This window comes from Rhinatrema bivittatum, chromosome 10 (assembly GCF_901001135.1).
Source record: "Rhinatrema bivittatum chromosome 10, aRhiBiv1.1, whole genome shotgun sequence".
NCBI lineage: Eukaryota > Metazoa > Chordata > Amphibia > Gymnophiona > Rhinatrematidae > Rhinatrema > Rhinatrema bivittatum.
Genome location: NC_042624.1, coordinates 74,994,641 through 75,016,377, shown reverse-complemented (window position 1 = coordinate 75,016,377; position 21,737 = coordinate 74,994,641). Strand labels below are relative to the sequence as shown.

The 21,737-nt window shown below is 42.4% G+C and overlaps 1 protein-coding gene across 1 annotated transcript in view; it reads left to right on the top strand.

Annotated features, from left to right (window-relative positions):
- GORAB (golgin, RAB6 interacting) overlaps nt 1-18,382 on the top strand; it is a 32,543-nt gene extending 14,161 nt beyond the window's left edge. The window contains exons 2-5 of the mRNA XM_029617736.1: nt 154-487; nt 3,806-3,907; nt 4,563-4,703; nt 17,274-18,382. Coding sequence (XP_029473596.1) covers nt 154-487; nt 3,806-3,907; nt 4,563-4,703; nt 17,274-17,748 — 1,052 coding nt within the window. The 3' untranslated portion in view covers nt 17,749-18,382. The remainder of the gene's footprint in view (nt 1-153; nt 488-3,805; nt 3,908-4,562; nt 4,704-17,273) is intronic.
- The last annotated feature ends 3,355 nt before the right edge of the window (nt 18,383-21,737 follow it).

The window sequence follows — 21,737 nt, the reverse complement described above, 5'->3', positions numbered from 1 at the left end:
AAACAGGCATGTTGGTATTTCAATGAATCTGTCACTTGTAATTTTTATCACAATGTGGTCAACGTTTTCCCAACGAGATCGATTAGAACCGATGGCGTGTTTTGGGGAACGGGAATTGATTTTCTTTTCTTTTCTTCCTTGAAATGTGCACAGATCTGTTGGGAGTGTCGGAACGATCGAGGCGGCCTCCCTCTCTGAACAAGACTCATCAGCAGCTGCAGCGAGAAAAGGCTGTTCAGCAGCAGATCCAGAGGACTCGTCGGCCAGATGGCGTGGCCTCGCTGCCCGTGGAGCAGCAGCTGTCTAAACCCAGGGCTAGGCCCACTCCTCAGGCAACTCCTGCCCCAGCCAGAGAGCACGTTTCAGGAGCGCCGCAAAAAGAGCAGGGAGTGGAGACCCCCAGGGAGAGCAGGAAAGACAACCAAGGAGATCCCCGGGGGCTGCTTACAGAGCAACACTTGACGCAGGAGAAAAAGGAAGTGGAATTGTTAGTAAGTCTATTGAATTAAGGGGTCGATTTAACTCTTTCATATATCAGCAGCAGGATCATAAGAAATTTATGGAGGAATTTCCTTAAGTGCAAAGATTTTTCAGCAGTTTGTAACATGTCTTACTCATTGAGGATGTCTAATTATATTACAGACTCGCACACTCCTGTTATGTTAAGTTCTGATTTGTATTCTGGGAAAGATCTCATAAATGTTGTGGACATTTTCCATTGTTTTTTCCAGAAAATCTGTGGAGTTTTTTTCATGCCTGGGGTTTTCTTTTTTTTTTTTTTTTGTTCTATACATCAGAGTAGAGACTCATTCAGGAACTCCCAAGCCCTTAGTGACAGCGTACACTGTTTCCAAAGGAGGAAAGGGAAATGGAAAATGTTTCCTTGACATATCAGGCCACTTCACCAAAGCTGTACGTTGCAGTGCATTTTATCATAGCTGACAGTTAAACTACATTGAAAGACAGTTAAACTATATTAGAACGTCATTAAAATGGAATCTTTTTAAAATAAGAAACTTAAAGCCTGCAGAAAGGGATATCAAATGAGGAATTTTGTGTTGTCGCTCATATTTGATATTCTTTTGTAAGCTTTTTTTAATGTTTGTGTTCATTCTTACCGTCTGTAATGCTTAACACCTTATCCCTTTGCTGTTCTGCCTTACTATGGGAGTAGCCTAGTAGTTATAGCAGACTGTGAGCCAGAGATGCCAGGGTTCAAATCCCGCTGACATTTCTTGGGACCTTGGAAACTTCACCCGCCTCAAGTACAAACTTAAGGCCTGATTTAGGCTTTTCTCCCAATCTGTATCTATGTGAAAAATGCTTAGTACCTGAATAACAGCATTTAAAAGAGGTTTGGACAAGTTCTGGAGGAAACGTCCATCACTCATTATTAGCCAGGTAGACTAAAGAAAGCCATTGCTGTCTCTGGGAATGAGTGACAGGAAAGAGATTTACTTTAGGATCTGCCAAGTTCTTATGACACAGACTAGCCATGGTCAGAGACAGGATGCTGAGCTCAGTGGTCCTTGGTGTGACCCAGTATGCATTTCTCATGTTGTTTTCAAGTGACTGACTAGTCACAAAAGACGGAATATAAATGAAAATGTAATTATTTCCGTCCTGCCTTTTCTTAGATAATGCTTCATACATAGGGCTCATAGCATTATTTTCTCCTTACATGCAAAATGGGGAAAGCATTTTAGTACATCTGGCCCTCTTAAATCTCAAGTGTCAGTTTAGTATGAAGTTGATTAGCCTGAAACCTGATCAAGCAGACTTCACTAAACAAAAAACTTTACTACAAAGAAAATTTTAAAAAGCAAGAAAACTGGATAAATGTAAAAATTAACTGACTTTGGGGGGGTTATTCTGGTACATTTTTCCAGTGTACCTGATCATCAGCATGCAGTAACAAATCTTGTATGTCTTGGCTGCAATGGTCACACTTTTTCACCAAGGACTCATTTATGAGCTTTAATACACTATAGCCCCCACCAAAAATGTAAATTGTCTAAAAATGCAAATAAAAATTGTAGCATCTTCACAGTGATGATGCTGTGAAATGCTTATGTTTAAAATCTTTTACAAGATGTTATTTTGCTATTCTGCCTTTTACATTTACACTTTTCTGAGTTACCAAGCCTTTATCTAGGATCATATCTGAATTTCTTCAGGGACTTACCATTGGGTCCAGATCTAGTTTGGGAAACACTACTCTGAGTGTATTAGTTGCTTGCCATCAATGACCAGTCATTAATAACAATGTGAGATTCAGCCCCATTGGCGTCTGCAACTGATTTTTTTTTTTTTTTTTTTGTTCAACCAGCTGCTGATTGTACCTTATGCTTACCCCTTTCATTCCCTTCTTATTTTTTCTCCCCAAAATACTGTCTGGAATATTGGCTGCTTTCATGGGATTGAGAGTGATCCTGTTGCTGGAGTCTGTGCAGTCCTAAGAGCCAGTACAGTAGGGGGTGATGGATGACTTCCTGTAGAGTGATCATGTTAAGCTTCATGAAATAGATAACTTATCAGACTTTGGGGACAATGCAATATTGGGCGCTGAGCTCAGTGCGCTGCTAAACGTGCGGATGGACGCACTAGACATACGCCCAATGTAGTATCGGGATTAGTGCATCCAAAACACGGATCTATACCGGTGCATTGCTAATAGCACTCATCACCTGTAAATGCCACATTGATGAGGGTATTAGCCAGTACCCCCAGTGTAAAAAAAGAAAAATAAATTAAAAAGTGCGCCTGACGCGCACATTTTAACTCTAAAAAATTAATTCCAGCCCAGAGCTGGTGTTAAGTTTTGAGGCACCCCAAACTATGCCCAGAAAAGCAAAAAGTACAGCGTTTCTGTGGTTCCTCCAAGTTGGACGCACGTTTTTTGAGTGCATGATATTGCATCAGCTCCTTTGATTGAATGATTCTTCCCTGCCCAATAGGAAAATCCCCTGCCTGAATCTTCCTTCTCCTGCCATAGCTCTGTTAGATGACACCACTTCTGCTCCATAGACTAGCAACCCTTTCAGGCTACTCTTCCTTCCCTGTTTGGTAATCTGCCACCTTACAGTGATCTTGCTTTGCTGCGTCTTATCTTGAGACGAGTCCTGTGGTAGAAATGGGGAGTCATTTAAAAATAAATAAAAGATCAGTGTTTAGGATATGGGCTTCCCCTATAGGGGGGGATAATCTTTCTTTGGAGATTAGTCTCTTTCTGAGAATTGGTGGACTAGGCCATGCTCTGTATACATATTTGTGCTTCTGTGGTCTCTTAGCTCCAACTTCAGGATTTCAATTTTCACCCCTGTCTACACTCTTTATGTAGCATTGGAAATCTTTCATAAAGGTTAAGCAAAATGTTAAACAAATGGTACTCAAGCCTGGCATAGTTCATCTTGCTAAATTATTTATCAGCTATGGTAACTGACTTTATATTTCATTGGGGGGGGGCAAATATTTGTGAGGAACAGGTGATGCCCATGAAAGTAGGAAATTGCTGAAGACCCGGAGATGGAAGAACAATTATCATTTGATTTCTTCCTGATTCAATGGACCTTTTTCATCTTTATTCTGCACTTCAATATTTTTGTTCAACGCTGTGAATATTTGAATCGGCTATGGTTGGTCTAGCACACAGTAATCGTCGTGTCATGCGTCGTGATGTGATGGCTTCGTTTCCATGTATTTCTGTAGCTGTTCAATCATATTACGTTCAGCAACCTAGTTTGATAGCACTTTCATAAAAGCACTTTTGCAGAATTAGACCACTGATAGTATCATTATTTAACAGGAGAGAAAAATCACGTTTGGATCAACTCCAACTTGAACAACGGCTGATGGAAGAGAAGAATAAACGCAAGAAAACTCTTCTTGCCAAAGCTATCGCAGAGCGGTAAGAAGCCTGTGCTGCAAGCATGACTGTGAGGCTGCGGTGGCCAGCTCCAGACCTAGAGTGCCACAAACAGGCCTGCTTTCCCGGATGTCCTTAATCAATATGCATGAGATAGATTTGCAATTTCCATTGTATGCAAATGACACAAACCTTATCTACACACACACACACACACAATAAAACAATTCTCTGTCTCATATACATGCCCATGTCCTCACACGCTCCCTCTCTCAAACACACAGGCTTTCTCTCCCTCACACACACACGTGTGTCTATACGTACCTGGGAGAGCCTATGTGTGACACACAGGCTCTCACCAACACACATACAGGCTCTTACAGTCTTTCATGCAGATGCCCGCGTGTAGCCTTTCTCACAGACGCGTGCATGCATGCATGGCCTCTTCATTTCAGGCCACGGTGAGATGAGCCCCACCACGACCCCTGACAGCCTCTCTTCTGTTTTGGGCCACGGTGGGATAGGCTCCATTGTGTCCCCATTGGTCTTCCCTTCTAGGGGGGGGTGGAAAAGCTGTACATAGCCGTGCAAGCACGCAGCTTGCAGAGAATGGTGGTCATGGTAAACGTTGCACTGTGTTTCTTTTTAACTTGTGAAAGCCAAAGAAAATATTGCATTCTTTTGATGGCATTTCCAGATCCAAAAAGACCCAAGCAGAGACGGTAAAACTGAAGCGTATCCAGAAAGAGCTGCAGGCTTTGGATGATTTGGTGTCCACGGATGTTGGCATTCTCAGGAACCGGATTGATCAGGCTTGCATGGACTACACTTATGCTAAGTATGGATCCCGCCCGCCAGTCATGTCTTACAGAGACTCGGTAGTGGAGTGATGCAGAAACAGGTCGGGGGTCCTGGTGGGATGGCCAGTGGAATTGTTACTGTGGAGAAGCTGGCAGTGTATGTGACAATGATGCATGCAGCAGCAGGGCAATGGGCATTACTAGGGCTGGTTTGACTGATCGTACTAGACTTATTTGAAATGTCCATCCATCACAGATTTCAGTATAATATGAAAGAGGTACTTTGGCATGCAGGAATAATGTAGGATTCTCCAGGGATGGCTCGGCAATATTTATCATTGCAAATTATACAGACCAATGCAGCTGTATGCTAATAGCTTATGAAAAGGCTTTCAAATGCTGAATTGGTTGGCGTATCTCCTAAGAACAATTCTGGTCTATGTACAAAAGATATTGAATTTCTTACCGTGTCTGTATGCCAGTTGACCACAAGTTTAATGATCATTCTCTTAGGTCTAACTGTATCACTGGTTATTTCCTCCCCTTGGATAAGTTTTTAGAATTGCAGGTTATAAATAATAACCCCTGCAGTTGTGAAATTGTATTTTAAAGTTGAAAATAATAGAGTATCATAAAACACCACAAATGAGGAAATGGCATCTGGTGTCATCGGTTTGTTTGAGCATGTTCAGAGCAGAAAATCATGACGCCATCAGCTGTGCAACTGCTTGTTCTGTTCAGGGCTGGGGTCTGGTGGTTTAGTTTTATTATATTTTATTGTTTATGTATTTGTTCATTTCTGTTTGATTTAGTGCCTTTTCCTGGGTGAGGCACAAAGTGATGTACAAGACAATGAATATAGGTATATAGCTTATGGGAGAATACAGTGACACAAGTAAGGAGCAAAACTGTCCCTCATGTCAACGTCCCCAAGTGGAGCTTGGAATTGTAAATTGGGATGGGGAAGTCAGTTTGGGGTAAGGCTGTTCTGGGAATCTGTTAAAGGGGCTGGTCTCTGCTCTAGATTAAAAAGATCTGGCTGAACAGCCAAGCTCTGTAATATTTTCTTGATTTATTTATTTATTTCATTTTTGGGGTTCTCTAAAAAAACAAAAAACAAAAGAAAACTAGCTATTCTAAATTTTTTGTTTTTTCAGAATTGAATTCTGTTTAGCCTCTGTTCTCTTTGTCATGCCAGGCTTCAAGAAATGTCTCCTATGCGATGCCAAGATGACTCTTTCAGACTGTCACGACTACTGTGTAAGATGCCGAGGCACCTCTCATGAAGTACCCATTTAGCCGCCTGTGCTCATGTGTCTCCAAAAGCCCGAAAATATAGGATCCTAACACTTAATTTTTTTTTTAGTATCTCTGTACACAGCTTCAAGAAAGAGGAAATCTTTGCAAACTAAGGGACCTTCATCTAAATTTAAAATAGACAGCATGCTTTCATGCTACACACATCATGAGTCTGAGTTTCAGTACAGACATAACTCTCTCTCCAGTAAAGAAGGCGGTAAATCATGCTCTCCAGCACAAAAGTGTGCTGGCATTGTTGTATCACAACCCATTGGCACAGAAAAGCATATGAAATCCTCTGCACCAAAAGGAAAAGATGATGCAATTAATGATGCTATCAGTGAAATCTCTCTTTGGCGCAGATATGCTTTCACTGCCATCAGGTAGCAAAAGTATTGAAACAATATTGACACCAAAATCGTCTTGGCACCGTGAAGGTTCTTAGGGTGCAGAGAAATGGAAACAAATTGGAACAGGATTCATTGGCAAAACAAAAATTGCATTTAGCTATGCTAGTTCCACCACAAAAAGAAAACATACTTTTGTAGAAAAGATGTGGTTGGATTTTGTGAAAAACTATGTCTGATATGCCATGGTTACCAGCTCCTTCTCCTCTATTGGAAAAAATGTCTCCTACTTTGTACGCTCAATCCACTATGCCACCTTTTCCTTATAGAGATGAAACACTCCAAATGCTTATGCTTTTTCAGTTTCATGAATCGTTTTTGTCCAAGATTAGGTCAGCCCCAGAAGCCCCACCTGTTTTATCTGATTCTCAAGGTTTTCAGTCTTCTTATAACATTTTCTCTTATCATTCCGGCGATGAGGAATCCACAGGGCTTCCATCTGACCCTTTGCCTCAACATCCAAGGAGTACATCCTCGCCTGAAGATATGCCAAAATACGGCAAGAGAGATTTCCTTTAATATGCAAAAGGAAACAGAGCCTAGAGAGCATGTGCTTGGATTGCTTAAATACATAGGCACCCAAGTGTAGAGTGCAGCTAGCTCTACAACATCTCGATTCAGTTTCCTTACCAACCAAGAGAAGTAAAATCAGCCTTAAAAAGGCAAAGCAACTCTAAAACACATTCCAGTACCACTCTTGGTAAGGATACTAGCATGCTGGATACCATAGAAAAGACTTTCTAGACAGCTATGCTAAACTCCAGAATAACTGCTTGCAGTCCTTAGCAGAAACATTTCTTATAGACAAAATCAGTTCCTGCTAGTTATTAAAGATGTGGAAGAGTATGGCAAGCATCTTATCAGATCAGTCTATGATGCCTATGAGATTTCTTCCAGAACTTCCACAGTGGGCTATTGGAGCCAGAAGATCAGCCTGGCTGCATGCTTTGGAAATCTATAAGGACATGCATGATGGGCTGGCAGTGCTCCATGCATCAATTGCAATCTCTTTGGAGACCAGATAAAAGAAGCAGTAAATACCTTTAAAGATCATTGATACCTTTCTTGCCCTTTCAGCAGCTATGACAGAACAACCCTCTACTTCCAGCAAGAGTTGTTAATAGCCTCATAAGAAGTTTTATATCAGGATAAGTTACTACCAGTATCCTTATTGATGCCCTGATCCTCAGCAGCAACAGCATCAAAGTAGGCTGCAGGCTAGAGAAAGAACAGTCTAAGCTTTTGCAACAAATTGCACTCTAAAGCTAACCCAAACCTTTGACTCCAGCCTTAGAAATTCTCTTCTTAAAATTAAACAGTCTTCCAGTGGTGGGGCAGGGGAGGAGTGACCATGCAATACTCCAAACGAACATGTTTTTTGTTTTTTTTTAATAACAATGAACTACTGAATACTAAAAAAATTATATACCAAGGATGCTGGTTGAATCTCAAATCTTCTCCCCTAAACAATCCTCCAACAAAGGATGTTCTGAAAGTCAAGCAACTCTTACACGTTCAATAAGAGCTATCTTTCCTTAACGGGCCAGTACAATAGAATCAGTCCCACCACAGGAAAGGAACTTGAGATTCTCTTCCAGATATTTACTGATTTCAAAAAATACAGGTAATCCCTGGCCCATCTTGGACCTTGGGAATCTCAACAAATTCCCAAAGAAAGATTCAGGATGAACTCTCTGAATTCCATCTTTCCTCTATTAGAAAACAGTTGGCTTTCCTCACTGGACCTCAAAGATGCTTACACCACATCTTGATTTAGAATGCTCTCAGGAAATTACTTTATTTCACCACAGCAGACTGTCGCTATCATACCATGTTTCCCCATTTGGTCTCTTAGCTGCACTCCGAGTCTTTACAAAGTGTCTTGCAATTACTGCTGCCCATCTAAGCACAAGCAATGTTTTTTTTGTTTTTCCTTGCCTTGACAGCTGGCTCATGTCGAGCTATTCTCTGCAGGAAGCCCAAGCTTCCATCTCTGTACTATGAACTCATCAGTCCCTTTCCAAAATTTAACATGAAACCACCTTGCATAATAGAGTTCATAGGAGCACACCTAGATAAATCACAAGGAAAAACATTTCTATCACAGAGGGCAAACAAATTATCTGAGTTAATCCTGAAGACAAGTGTCTGCATCTTTATAAAAATGTTAGGTCTCATGGTGGCAGCAGCTCCTGTCACGTCCTTTGCATGTCTTCACATGAGTCAAGCAACTGGCAACTAAGATTTCAATGCAACTCATATTTTCAATTGCTGTCAGAAAGTGAAAATGTCCACCAGTCTCTCACACTCTGAGATGGTAGTTGGACCATTAAAATCTATTCAAAGGCCATTTTTGTTTTTTCCGTCTGCCATAGTTTCAAGAAATTCTAACCATAGCTGTTTCCAGCTGGGGTTGGGGAGCTTATCTGAGGACCTTTCTCTCAAAGAACCGGTCATGGAAGGGAAAAATGCTTCGTATAACTTTCTAGAGCTGAGAGCAATCTACACCGGACTGAAGGTATTCACTCTGTGGTACCTGCGGGTGGACTCCCAAATCCTCGTTGTGTTAATCTGCAGGCAGCGGACACTACCATCTGGATGTCCAAGTTAGGGAAGAAGCTCCTTTGTCTCGGTGGAGTTGCAAGGAGCTTGAGTAGCTTCCCGCCTGCCCAGGGAATATCTTTGGTACAACCCATGAGTAATGTACTGGCCTGAGCAGACTTAGGAGGCAAGTGAAATTACTACTTATCTGATATCGTCCTTTCCTCTAGAACAGTCAGGCCAGTCCACGCTTCCTCCCAGTGCTACTAATTTCTTGCTTTTTTAAGTTTCAAGAACCCTCTTGTCAGATTAAGAAGAATTACAGGAATGTGTGCAGATCATTTGCATTTTGGTAAGTAAAAAAGGGGTTCACTTCTTGTTTTTGGGGTAGTTTTCCTGTCTGCCCCGATCCATGGATTTCTTGGCCTTCTGGAAATTTAAAAATAAAAACAGTTGTGTATGTATGTTCCAGTTTAAATTGTATCTGGGTTTCAGAGTTGTCTACTGTTAGCATTTACAGAAAATACTGGCAGTCTGGTGTCAGCACGAGGCTATATGAGGAGGGACATTGAGCCTGTTGATCTGTCTCCATCTACTGGTAGGCTTGCCCAACCCATGTGTAATGGACTGGCCTAACTGTTGTGGAGGAAAGGAAATTATCAGGCAAGTAGTAATTTCACAGTTGCAGAAACCACACTAATGCTTCTGATTTCTTCAGGCTCTCTAACATCTGCCAGCATCAAGCAGAGATGCATGATTTTAATGCTTCAATATTTCAAATGCCATTCTGCTACACTGCTGAGAACAATATTATGTGCATTTTATGATTCACTGTACAGAAAAATTAAATCTGGAATCTATTTAAATCCTTACAAGTGAGCTGGTGGAAGATACACAGAACAAAAGCCGTCCCATACTGTTCCAGAAGCAACATTAATCAAGAGAATATTTTGGCGATGGGAGGGGGAGGATGGCGATGAAGGGAGAAGAAGAAAGCGTTTTCTGTGAGAGAGCATGAAAATATCCTTTAGAGATAGGAAACTAAATTGAGATGGATATCATAGATTTATTTAGAAAAGAATACTCTTGCCCACATTGGTCCCAGCACTCCTGGAAAGGGACAGGTGGTCACCCTATGGACCCCAGCACTGATTTCCATGACTTTATTTTAATCTGTGAGCTGAAGGATGAGACCAAACTATTTCATGTTACTGCAGGACTCGCCAATGGGTAATTTTCATTTATTTATTTAAAAGATTTTTATCCCAGTCCAACAATCCAAAGTATTTGGCAAGTTACAATAAAACATACATAATAATCCCATTAACATATAAACTAAAGTAAAAAAACAAACAAACAAAAAAACCCCAATATAACTATGGTCAAATTAAAACTGGTCAGAGACAAACAAAAACAAAGAACAAACCTTTGTCATTCACTGACCTAAAAAATATCAGCCATGTTCTCAATTTCCATTAAGCCTGTATGTGTGCTTAAAATAGAAAGCTTTCACCTGCTTTCTAAATATATTGGCTTGATCTAATTTCATCAGGTAAATTGTTCAAAATAATAAGATCCATGACAAAGCCCGTTCCCTTGTCTCATCCAAATATGCCTGCTTGACTGAAGGTGCATTCATCAGATTGCAGCCTGCAGATCTTAAGGCTCTCTCTCTGGTTTATATTTTTAACAGCAAACTATCTGTCACTGAGGTGTCATTTGTTAAGGCATGGTAAATCACGGTTACAAGTTTAAATTGGCTCCCTTGTACAGAAGGATTCAATGTAAAGACTTCAAAACTGGTCTGTAATGGTCAAAAAGCTAGTCCCAGTGATTAACCTATCTGCCAAGTTTTGAACCACCTACAAACATTTCGACATCACTAAAGACTTGCCAACATAAAGGGAGCTGCAATGGTCTACCTTTGAGAGAACCAAACACTGTAAGATGACATGAAAGTCATCGACAATAAGTACAACTTTAAACCTCAAAGAAGGCATAATTTATAAAAAGCACTTGAGGCAACTGTCTTCACCTGCTGCCACAGTGAGAAATCATATTCTAGCTGGACTCCCAAATTCCTGACTGAAGAGGAAATATCAATTTTATTACCAAAATGAAGAACTTTTGTGGATTATTAAAAGGTTCAAAAGTATCATCTTCGTTTTCCCAATATTGCAGGCTAATCCATTGGTCCTCATCCAGTCCTGGACAGCATGGAGGTACCCCTTACCCAGAAAATGGACAGATGGGATTTTCAGAGGACAAGTTTGGATAGTATGCTTTATGTACAAGATAGGTTCAATAGACTGTGATTTACTTTTAGAGATGGGTGCAAACCATCGCAATTCTGGATCACTATTGCAAATTCCACAGTAGTTTCTGCGGGCTAAAAGTGCCATAATTTCACTGCACTTTGAGTGAAGCATGTGGTCTCCTAAGGATGGGAAATGTGTCCCTCAACTTGAGAGGGTGTTTCTTTGTTTTGTTTGATGGCTTAGGAGTACTAAGATACCTGTAAAATATACTTGTGCTATGTAATTATATCCCACCAAGTCCTCTCTTGTAATAAGTAAAATAGCTTCAGCCTGGACAATCTATAAAACATGCTTAAGCCCTCATCTCCCCTTTATTAAGTTACTGAACTTTTTTGTTATTTCTAAACATTGAATAGACTTTTTTGGAGGAAAAGTGCACAAAACTGAATTTCTTTATCTCCAATGTGACCGGACACATGGGTCTTGCACAATGGAAGTGCTAAAATACTAGCAGAAGTGAAGAGATCTATTTACTGAAATACAGTAGAACTTACACAGCAAAAGACTTTATTGGCTGGTTCTAACGCATGTGTTAGATCGAGATTTAACACCCGAATCACTAAGATAATGACATGCAAAATGTGACAGTGTTATTGTAGCCACTTTAAAGGCAGCAGGGCCATGCCTCATTCAGTAGCTCAGTTTTACCTGCGCTAACTGATCCGAAGTGAAAGGATAAGTTAGTGGGGGGAGAACCTTCCCCACTTTCAAGCCACAATTTGAAAATGATTGATTGGGGGTGCTGGATTCAACAGAAATTACAGCAACCCCCCCCCCCAGCAAAAAAGAAAGAACGTAGCACAGTGGGTCGTGTGTTGTTGTGGTCTATAAATAAACGCTTAAATACTGGCAGCTTAAAGAAAGATTTATTTAGATAAAGTATGGAATATTCCAGGAGAGTGCAATATTACCAGCAAGGCAATTCAAAAACAGTTTCCCAGAGCATTGTTTACACAATTTATTAAATAGATTTCCACCTCCAGTTTACACACCAATGAGCTAGTTTTTTTGCCTAACAGTTTCCTAATTGGTTGATATTAACACATCATTTTAAATGGGGTAATAATATAATTTTATCTCATATACATTAAGCTGAGTTTCCTGTAAATCATGTGATTTCTTGTAAATTAAGTCCAGAAGGCAGGAGCAAAACTTTAAGGTTGAACCTAACATCTAATTTTTTTATTTTTTTTTACTTCTGGCTTACGTCTTGGTATTTCACCACATTCTGTCATATCAGCAACCTTAAATAATTCTACCAGTCTAATCAGTGCAGTCTCACTGTGCAGTGATAGCTTCATAGGAAAACCTTTTCAGAGCACCCTAACGGTGTGACTGACCAGCCTGTATTCAAATGTCCAGGGAAGAGCAAGTAATCTGGACATGGGGACAGGCACAGGAGCCTGCTCAAGATGTGTGGCCTCCGTTCTTGATCCCTGAGCTTTAACAGAGTCAGGGATTTGCCTTCATGGAATGGTGTGCTGTTGGTGACTACAGCGGGAGAAGAGATGTTTTCCCTGTCCTGGGTGGAACTTTTTAAAGGCTTCCAGGTTTTTTTGCATAGGGAAGGGAACAGCGCAGCCTGCTGCAGTTCCTTCACCTCCTCCTGCCCCTGCACCCCCTCAAGGGAGAAAGTGGCCTCAAAGGGATTGTGATTCTGGGAAGCCAGGAGAGGACTCTTCTCTTTTGGAGGATTCCCTAGATGATTTTCCCAAATTCCTTTCCGGCAGAGCTGAGGATAGCTGCAAGATGGGGAAGAACATTTTTCTATGCATTGTCTTTGCAATGCCTGATTTTGCAGTCTCTACACATGCTGCAGATTGCTGAGGACAAGGGCACAAAGAGGATCCTATCATGGTTAGTTTGCATAAATCTTTCTGCTGCTTCCCGCTGCACTAGGCAGTGCAGGATTTAATGAATTTGGAGTGGGGATCTCTGGAAGCTAATTTTAAGGGATGCTGCTCCCTTACGAGGATGTATCCACAAGATCCTCAGCTGAAGGAGCAATTCAGTTTTCCCAGAGTTAGATGCCTTGGTGTGCTCAGTGACTAAGAGGACCACTATGCCTGTGGAAGGCAGTGCGGCTCTTAAGGATGCTCAGGATCAGAAGATAAAGGCTATACTCAAGCAAGTGTTTGAGGCATAGGCCATGGCTCTTCATATTTCAGCCTGCTGTTGCATAGTGGCATGGTCTGAATTGCAGCTAGCACAGGAGGCTCAGGATATGTTGTGGGAGAATTCCCTATTTCTGGAGCCGGGGGCTACATTTCTGGCAGATGCCAGATATGATTTAGCCCGCTCTACTGCCAAAGGGGTGGCCTCTATAATAGCAGCCCATCGGCTTCTCTGGATGCACAGTTGGTCAGTGGATGCTATCTCCAAGTCCAATTTGACTAAGTTGCCTTTTAAGGGTCATTTGTTGTTTGAGAACGAGTTAGAGAAGATGGCCAAAGTTTGGGAGGACTCGAAGTTACCTAGACTCCTTAGGATAGGATTTGTCTTCTTCCTGTTTCTTCTCTTCCTGTATTAGGACTCAAGATTTTGGCTAGGTTGAGGATCTTCAGGACAAAGGGGTCTCACTTTTTCCTGGTTCCAATCCTTATGCACCAAGAAGAGTGGAAAGGATGGCTCAGCAGGTGTCAGTTCCTCCAGAGAGGTACCAATAAATGCTTGAGAGCGAAACTTTGGTGTCAGAGATAGGTAGTCGTATGTTCATGTTTTATCAAAGGAGAGCCCATGGTTTATAATTTCAGCACATTCCCTGTTTTCTTCCAAATGTTTTTTTCTCCTCTCTTAATAGTGCACTTTTGGAGTTTTTGTGGGAAGGGAAGGTTGCAAGGGTCGGTCTCCGTATCTTGTGCAGACCCAAGGAGTGGGTTGGGGTGGCGTTTCTGGACCTGCAGGCCTATTTCTGGGGAGCCCGTTTTTCTGGCATATTTGTGTGGATATACCAGGATTTTTCCACGCCATGGCTCGCCCTTGAGAGACACATGGCTGAGGTTGCGGATCTAGTTTTCCTTCTTGCTCCATCCTGAACCAGGCAATTTGTCAGGCTGGTTTGGATCTCCACCCCGTTCCGAAGGTGGAGCATCAATGGAAAGCAGACCTACAGCTCCCCATAAGTTCAATGGAGTGGATGAGAATTTGGTGCAGTGTGCATAAATCCTCTCTCTGTGCTAAACAGGCCAAACTTATGGTCCGCTTGATTATGCGCACATACAGGTGTCCCCTGTTTTTTCTAAATTTTCCCCCACATCCTCAACCTTGTGTTGATGTGGCTGTGGTCTTTCTGGGTCTGTCTTACATGTATGGTGGGATTGCCCTCTGATTTCTGTTTTTTTGCAGAAGGTAGGCCGCCTCATTGAGCAATTCACTGCTTGCCCTCTTTCTCTCTCCCCTGTACTCTGTAGGTAGGTTAGTTGTCACAGTTATGTCTGACAATGCCATGGTAGTGCAATGTCCTCAGGTGTCTGGAGATGGATTTGTTTCTTCCTTGGGCAGAGCAGAGTTCGCAGACCTTGTCAGCATTTCAGTAGAAGGAACTGGCAATGTACAGACTGATTACCTCGGTCGCCTTGTCCTGGACCCAGAAGAATGGAGTCTTCATCGAAAATCTTCAATCTCATTGCCAGCAGATGGGTCAGCAGGGCCTGGATTTGATCAAGTCCAGCAGAAATGTGAAGGCGCACAGGTTCTTCAGTCATAGGAGATATTTACAGGCCTTTGGAGTCAATGCTGTGGTACAGGAGTGGCCAAGGTGGGGGGGGGGGGGAGAAGATGCTGTATGTGTCCCACCCCCCCCTCCACAGCTTGGCCCATGATAAGCAGAGTATGCCAAAAGATTGCAAGTAATCAGAAGTTAGTTCTTCTGGTAGCACCAGATTGGCCTTGGCAGTCTTGGTGCATGGACCTTTGGTGACTATGGTGCTGCCCTCTAAACCTTTTGTTGCACAAAGCTTGCTTTGTCAGTCTGATGTCTCATGAGGGTCTGGATTAATTTTGTCTTGCGGTCTGGCCCTTGAGCGGATACGTGTGATGAAGAAAGATTATTCACTGGCGCTGGTAGCTACACTTTTGAAGGCTAGGAAGTTTTCCACTTTCTTGCTTCTGTGCATGTTTGAGGATTGCTGCTTGGGACACTAATGCAAGCAGGGCAAGGCATTGGTAATGTTGATCTGTGACTTTCTGCAGGAGGGCCTTTCTAAGGGGTTATCCCTTAATACCTTGAAGGTTCAAGTGATGGCCGTCTCCTGCTGTAGGGACCAGGTTCTCTTCTCACCCTGATGTCTCTTGTTTTTTAAAGAGCGTCTGCTTCTTTGGGATCTTAATCTAGTTTTATCCTATTTGGCCGGATCACAGTTTTCCCCTCTTAAAGATATTTTCTTGCAGCTGCTTCCTTAAATATGGTATTCCTTGTGGCTGTCGTTCTGCTTGTAGGATATCAAAGTTGCAGGCTGTATCCTGCAGAGAACCATTCCTGATGATCATTCAGTATAGCCCTTCTTTTCTTCCAAAGTTTGTGTTGGGTTTTCACCTTAATCAGTCTATTTCTCTGCCTTCCTTTGTCTAGCAGACGGATGTGGCAGATTACGCACTCCTTCCTTCCTTGGATGTGCGGGGGCATCTCTTGAGGTATCTTAAGGTCATCAGTGTCTTCCGGAGATTGGACCATGTTTTCAGTCTGTAATGTGGTGTGTGGAAAGATGACACAGCCTTTAAGGCTATGGTGGTATGCTAGAGCCAAAGAGGTGATTACAGCGGTGAATGTGGATTCTGGTGTCCCTTTGAAGCAGATATGGGCACATTTCATGAGGGCGCAGGCTACTTTGTGGGCAAAACTACAACTGGTATCTTCTTTAGAGATTTCGAGACTTACGGGCGGATTTTAAAAGCCCTGCTCACGTAAATCCGCCCGGATTTACGCGAGTAGGGCCTTGCGCGCCTATTTTCCATAGGCCGCTAGCGCGCGCAAAACCCCGGGACGCGCGTAGGTCCCGGGGTTTTTGGAAGGGGGCGTAAATCCGTGGATAAAGGTAAGGGGGGGTTTAGATAGGGCCGGGGGGGTGGGTTAGGTAGAGGAAGGGAGGTGAGGGGAGGGCGAAACAGAGTTCCCTCCGAGGCCGCTCCGATTTCGGAGCGGCCTCGGAGGGAACGGAGACAGGCTGCGCGGCTCGGCGCGCACCGGCTGCCCAAAATCGGCAGCCTTGCGCACGCCGATCCAGGATTTTAGAAGATACGCGCGGCTACGTGCGTATCTTATAAAATCCAGCGTACTTTTTTTAAAAATCTACCCCTTAGTGTCTTGTTCATACTTCTCTAGACACTACCATCTAGATGTCACAGTTAGGGAGGAGTCCTAGTTTCCCTCAGCCGTGTTGCGAGGGACTCGGGCAGCATCCTGTCCTATTAGGTAGTAGCTTGGGTACATCCCATTTGTATGGACTGGTCTGACTGGAAGGAGAAGAAGGTGAAATTACTACTTATCTAATTTTCTTTCTTTGAAAGCAGTCAGACCAGTCCATGACCCCCTCTCTCTGCTGCTGACGTTTCTACTTTTAGTCTTTGTAGAAGCTGTTTTTTCTGGACTGCTCTCAGGAGGCCAGTTCAGATTGAGTGTCTTTTCTTCACCTGCTGGTGGGTATATCTCATGCTTCATTTCCATTCATTCGTATATTTCTATGTATATTTTGCTTCCTTGTCCTGCTGGAAGTCCCAAAAAACAGAAAAAGTGTTCTAAATTATTGCTGGTTTATAAGTTTGCCCACAGTTAGCTTTGTTACTGAAATACTGGCAGGCTGGTGTCTGCACAGAAGTATATATAGAGTGACATCAGCAAGCCTGTTGATCTGTCTCCATTTGCTGGTTGGCATGCACAACTTATTCGTATGGACTGGTCTGACTGCATTTTTTGGGACAAATGGGTTAGGAGTTGGTCACCCCTGCTGTTATAGTCCACTGAAGGGCTCATTTTGTAACCAGAATAGACAAGCATAACTCTTGAGTCTGCTGGGCTGTTCAGTGCTAACTTTGTTTTTTCTTGCAGGAAGCGGTTTGATAAAGCTGAAGTAGAGTATATAGCTGCAAAGCTGGATCTGCACAGAAAGACAGAGATCAAGGAACAACTGACTGAGCATCTGTGCACGATTATCCAGCAGAATGAACTGCGCAAAGCCAAGAAGCTGGAGGAACTCATGCATCAGCTAGAGGTGGAACCTGATGAGGAGAACCTAGAGTTGGAGATAGAGGTGGATCAGATGCTACAGCAGCAAAATGCAGAGAATAGAGGACAAGCTGCTGGAGCACAGATAAATACTGAGAAACTACCTCAGACATCAGAGGAACCTCAAACACAGAAGACTGAAGGGATGAAGGAAAGGGACCCAAGCAGCTCTGTGTCGGAGCAGTTTGTGGAAAATCCCATTAACAACCATATAAGTCCTTGTCAAAGTAATGGCAAAGATCAGGAAGCAAACATTACATTGAATGAGATTAAAACAGAATCTACTCCAAGTGCCTAGTCTCTTGATGCTTACACTTTGATAAGGCAGCCAGTGTTGAATATGGCAAATGCCCCACCAGTCCATCTATGGGATTAAAAAAAGCCCTTGATAGATACAACACTACAAGTGTCTCATCTCTCTAACCATGGGATAAGAGTGGTATAGGTGGCACTGCAAGTGTCCTGTGTGTCGCCTGTTACTTCTTGCAGCCTCAGTAAGTGGGCATTTTCATGCACATTGGTGGTTTTGCTTCAGTACAGAATGGACAATGTCCACATCACCTAAATCACTATCATAATATCAGTACACACCAGGATTCAATGTGCATAGGGACTTCACATTCAACTGTCCTCTTTTTTTTTGTCCCTCCAGAGCAACACTGAGACAACTAAAATAGTCTAGGTGGGGAGAGGTTGAGCTGCTTTGGTGTGTCCATGTACTTGTTCTCTGGTGGGCCAGGGCATGCAGATGCTTGTACTATGTTACCTGTGCTTTTTTTTTTGTCCTGTGATATTTCTATAAAAAATATATTCCTATTTTCTCAATAAAATCAGGAACTCTTGTTATGTCAGCATAAACAGTCCTACAACATATTTGTAAAATTGCAATGTGATTTTAAGTGTTTTTAAATAAATGATACAAAAAAACTATATCACAATACTCTTTGCCCAAGAAATGCGAAGGACTACAGTATGAGCAATGGCCGGAAAGTGTCGGTATCTTTTATTTTCTTTGTCTTGCTGCCAGTATGTTTACTGCCCCTTTTAGCAGATACAGAGGTCACTCCTTTGTACTGTGGCATCACCAGTGATTACTAAGGTGAAATTCCAGCAAAAAGCCAGTATTCTCTGTCTCTAGTAGGTAGAAGGGCATATTGGTTTGAAGCAGCAGACATTTTTTTCCTCCCAGGTTTTCTAGGCTCATTTGATTGGTTTGAGCGTATGAGAGCTTTTTTTTTTTTTGTATCTTCTACGCCAGGGGTGGGCAAATGCGGTCCTCGAGGGCTGTAAACCAGTTGGGTTTTCAGGATACCCCTAATGAATAGTCCAAGAAAGCAAACCGGAAGCCGATCCAAGATGGCTGTCAGCAATGAAAACAAGTAGATGGATCGGTGTAAACAGGATTTTATTGAAGCTTGCCCGACTCTGGCCGAGTTTCGCTCGAGGAGCTGCCTCAGGGGCAAATGAATGAAGACAAGAAAACTCGCAAAATCAGTGCTCAGCAGCGGATTCTCGCAAAAATGTCTTTTGCGAGAATCCGCTGCTGAGCGCTGATTTTGCAAGCTTCAATAAAATCCTGTTTACACCGATCCATCTTCTTGTTTTCATTGCTGACTACCCCTAATGAATATGCATGAAATAGATTTGCATACAACTGAGGCAGTGTGTATGCAGGTCTCTTTCATGCATATTCATTAAGGATATCCTGAAAACCCGACTGGTTTGTAGCCCTCGAGGACCGGAATTGCCCACCCCTGTTCTACACCCATCTGCAAAAGGGGTCTGGTTGAGTTCAGGAGTTTGGAGGGGAGGTTTTCTGGTTAATACTCTGAGGGATCCTCTTGTAAAGAATTGCTTCCCCCACCACCACCACCTCCATGTTTCTTGTCAGAGCTGAGGGAGAGCTGCAGTTTTGTTTTGTTTTTTAGCAGCAATGGCTGCACTATCTCACAGAGAAGGGGTTAAGTCTAATTTCAGAGAAGGTATGATCTTAAAAGGAGAATATATTTTTCTCCTGTGCCCAGGATGGCCTCAGAATGCAGCAGTCGCTGTGCTGCCTGCGGAGCCGGTGCTCTAACAATGCGGCAGGCTCTTAGTTCACTGAGTGAGCATGCAAAGTATTCGTTAGCAGAAGCAGCCACGAGCTCAGATTTAACAAATTCTGTGGAGATTAATTTTAATGTGTCATCCGGTTTAGCGGTTCTACCACTTGATCGAGATAGGAAAATCACTTCAACTGAGGTGGCTGTTTCAGCGGGAATGGCCACTATCCATGCTTCTGTGCTGCCTTCGTCTAATTTTAGGGATCCAATGTTATTACTTTAGTTAGTGGTCACAGTGCAGAATCAACTTAGGGCTCTTCCACTGCTATGTTTGAAGACTTTTCTCCTGAATGCTTTAGATTTTTATACTAGGCCTTCTGTGAAATGCAGAGGTCTGGTAATGGGGGGGGGGGGGGGGGGGGGGTGGCTTCTGTTTCTGTTGGTTTCTCTCCTGTTCCAGGTTTTTCAACTACAGATTCTGGCAGGAAACGTAACGAAAAACTTCACAGATAATTAATTTGGGGACTCTAGTGCCTACTTCTGACAAGGAAGAATGTGGGGAACTGGATAGTTACGATTCCTTAAGAGGAGGTGAATTACCTTATGGTGTGGAGGATTCAGTTATTCACCCTCTTTTACAAGGGCAGGATAGCATCCCTTATTTCTTAGGTGTCACGTCACTTACGATGTCTGATTCTAAGTTGGAGGAGACTTCTGTTTTGCATCCTATTCTTCAGGCAGTTCATACATCCTCTTTAAGGCACTTCCTATGCGTTTGGAAGTTGAAAGTATGATTCTGTCAGAATGAGAATCCCCTGAAACTGGCCTCAATGGTGTCAAGGCCTTGAGCAACCTTCCACAGATTGCAATCCAACAATTTTTTTGGGTAAATGTTTCATCAGGACCTGCTAGGGCAGTAAAATTTGTTAAATAAATGCCTGCTTCAAGGAGCAACTGGTCCTTGAAGCAGTCATTGAGGGGGAGCAATTTTAGACCTAATTCTTAGTGCAATGCAAGGTGTAATGGGGCCACTCAGCAACAGTGATCATAATGCATCAAATTTAAGTTAATAACTGAAGGGAGGACATAAAGTAAATCTATTGCTCTAGCATTTAATTTTCAAAAGGGAGACTTTGATAAAATGAAGAAAATACTAAAAATAAAACTAAAAGGTGCAGCTACGATGGTTAAGAATTTCCATCAGGCATAGACATTGCTTAAAAATACCATCTTGGAAGCCCAGACCAGATGTATTCCATGCATTAGAAAAGATGGAAGGAAAGCCAAATGACTGCCAGCATGGTTAAAAGATGAGGTGAAAGAGGCTATTTGAGCCAAAAGAACTTTAAAAAATTGGAAAAGGGATCCAACTGAAGAAAACAGGAAAAAGTATAAGGATTGGCAAGTAAAATGTAAAATTTTGATTAAGGCAGGAAAAAATGTGAAAAGAAGCTGACTATAGAGGAAAAAACTCATAATAAACCTTTTTTAATTACAGGGTGTTTCAAAATAATGGACCCAATTTCAAAGCAGTATATTTCAAAATTGGGTTCATCTTTTTGAAACACCCTGTATATCCAAAACAGAAAGCTTGTGAGGGAGTCAGTTGGATTGTCTAAGGGTTAAAGGAGCACTTAGGGAAGACAAGGCCATATCGGAAAGACTAAATGTATTCTTTGCTTCGATGTTTTATAACAGCAGTTCCCAACCCTGTCCTGGGGACTCCCCAGCCAGTCGGGTTTTCAGGATATCCACAATGAATATGCATGAGATACATTTGCATACCATGGAGACTCCATATATGTAAATTTCTCATGCATAATCATTGTGGATATCCTGCAAACCTGACTGGCTGGGGTTAGGAACCACTGTTTTATAAAGAAGGATGTTGGGGAGATACTCTTGCTGGATATGCCACTTAATGGTGATTCGAAAGAACAGAAAGAAATCACAGTGAAACTGGATGATGTAGTAGAGCAGATTGACAATCTAAAGCAGGGCTTCTCAAACCTGTCCTGGGGACCCCACAGCCAGTCGGGTTATCAGGATATTCACAATGAATATGCATGAGAAATTTATCTACACTGAGTCTCCATGGTATGCAAATGTATTTCATGCATATTCATTGTGGCTATCCTGAAAACCCGACTGGCTGTGGGGTCCCCAGGACAGGTTTGGGAAACCCTGATCTAAAGAGTGGCAACTTACCTGTAACAGTAAGTTTAATCCCCAGAGTTCTGAAAGA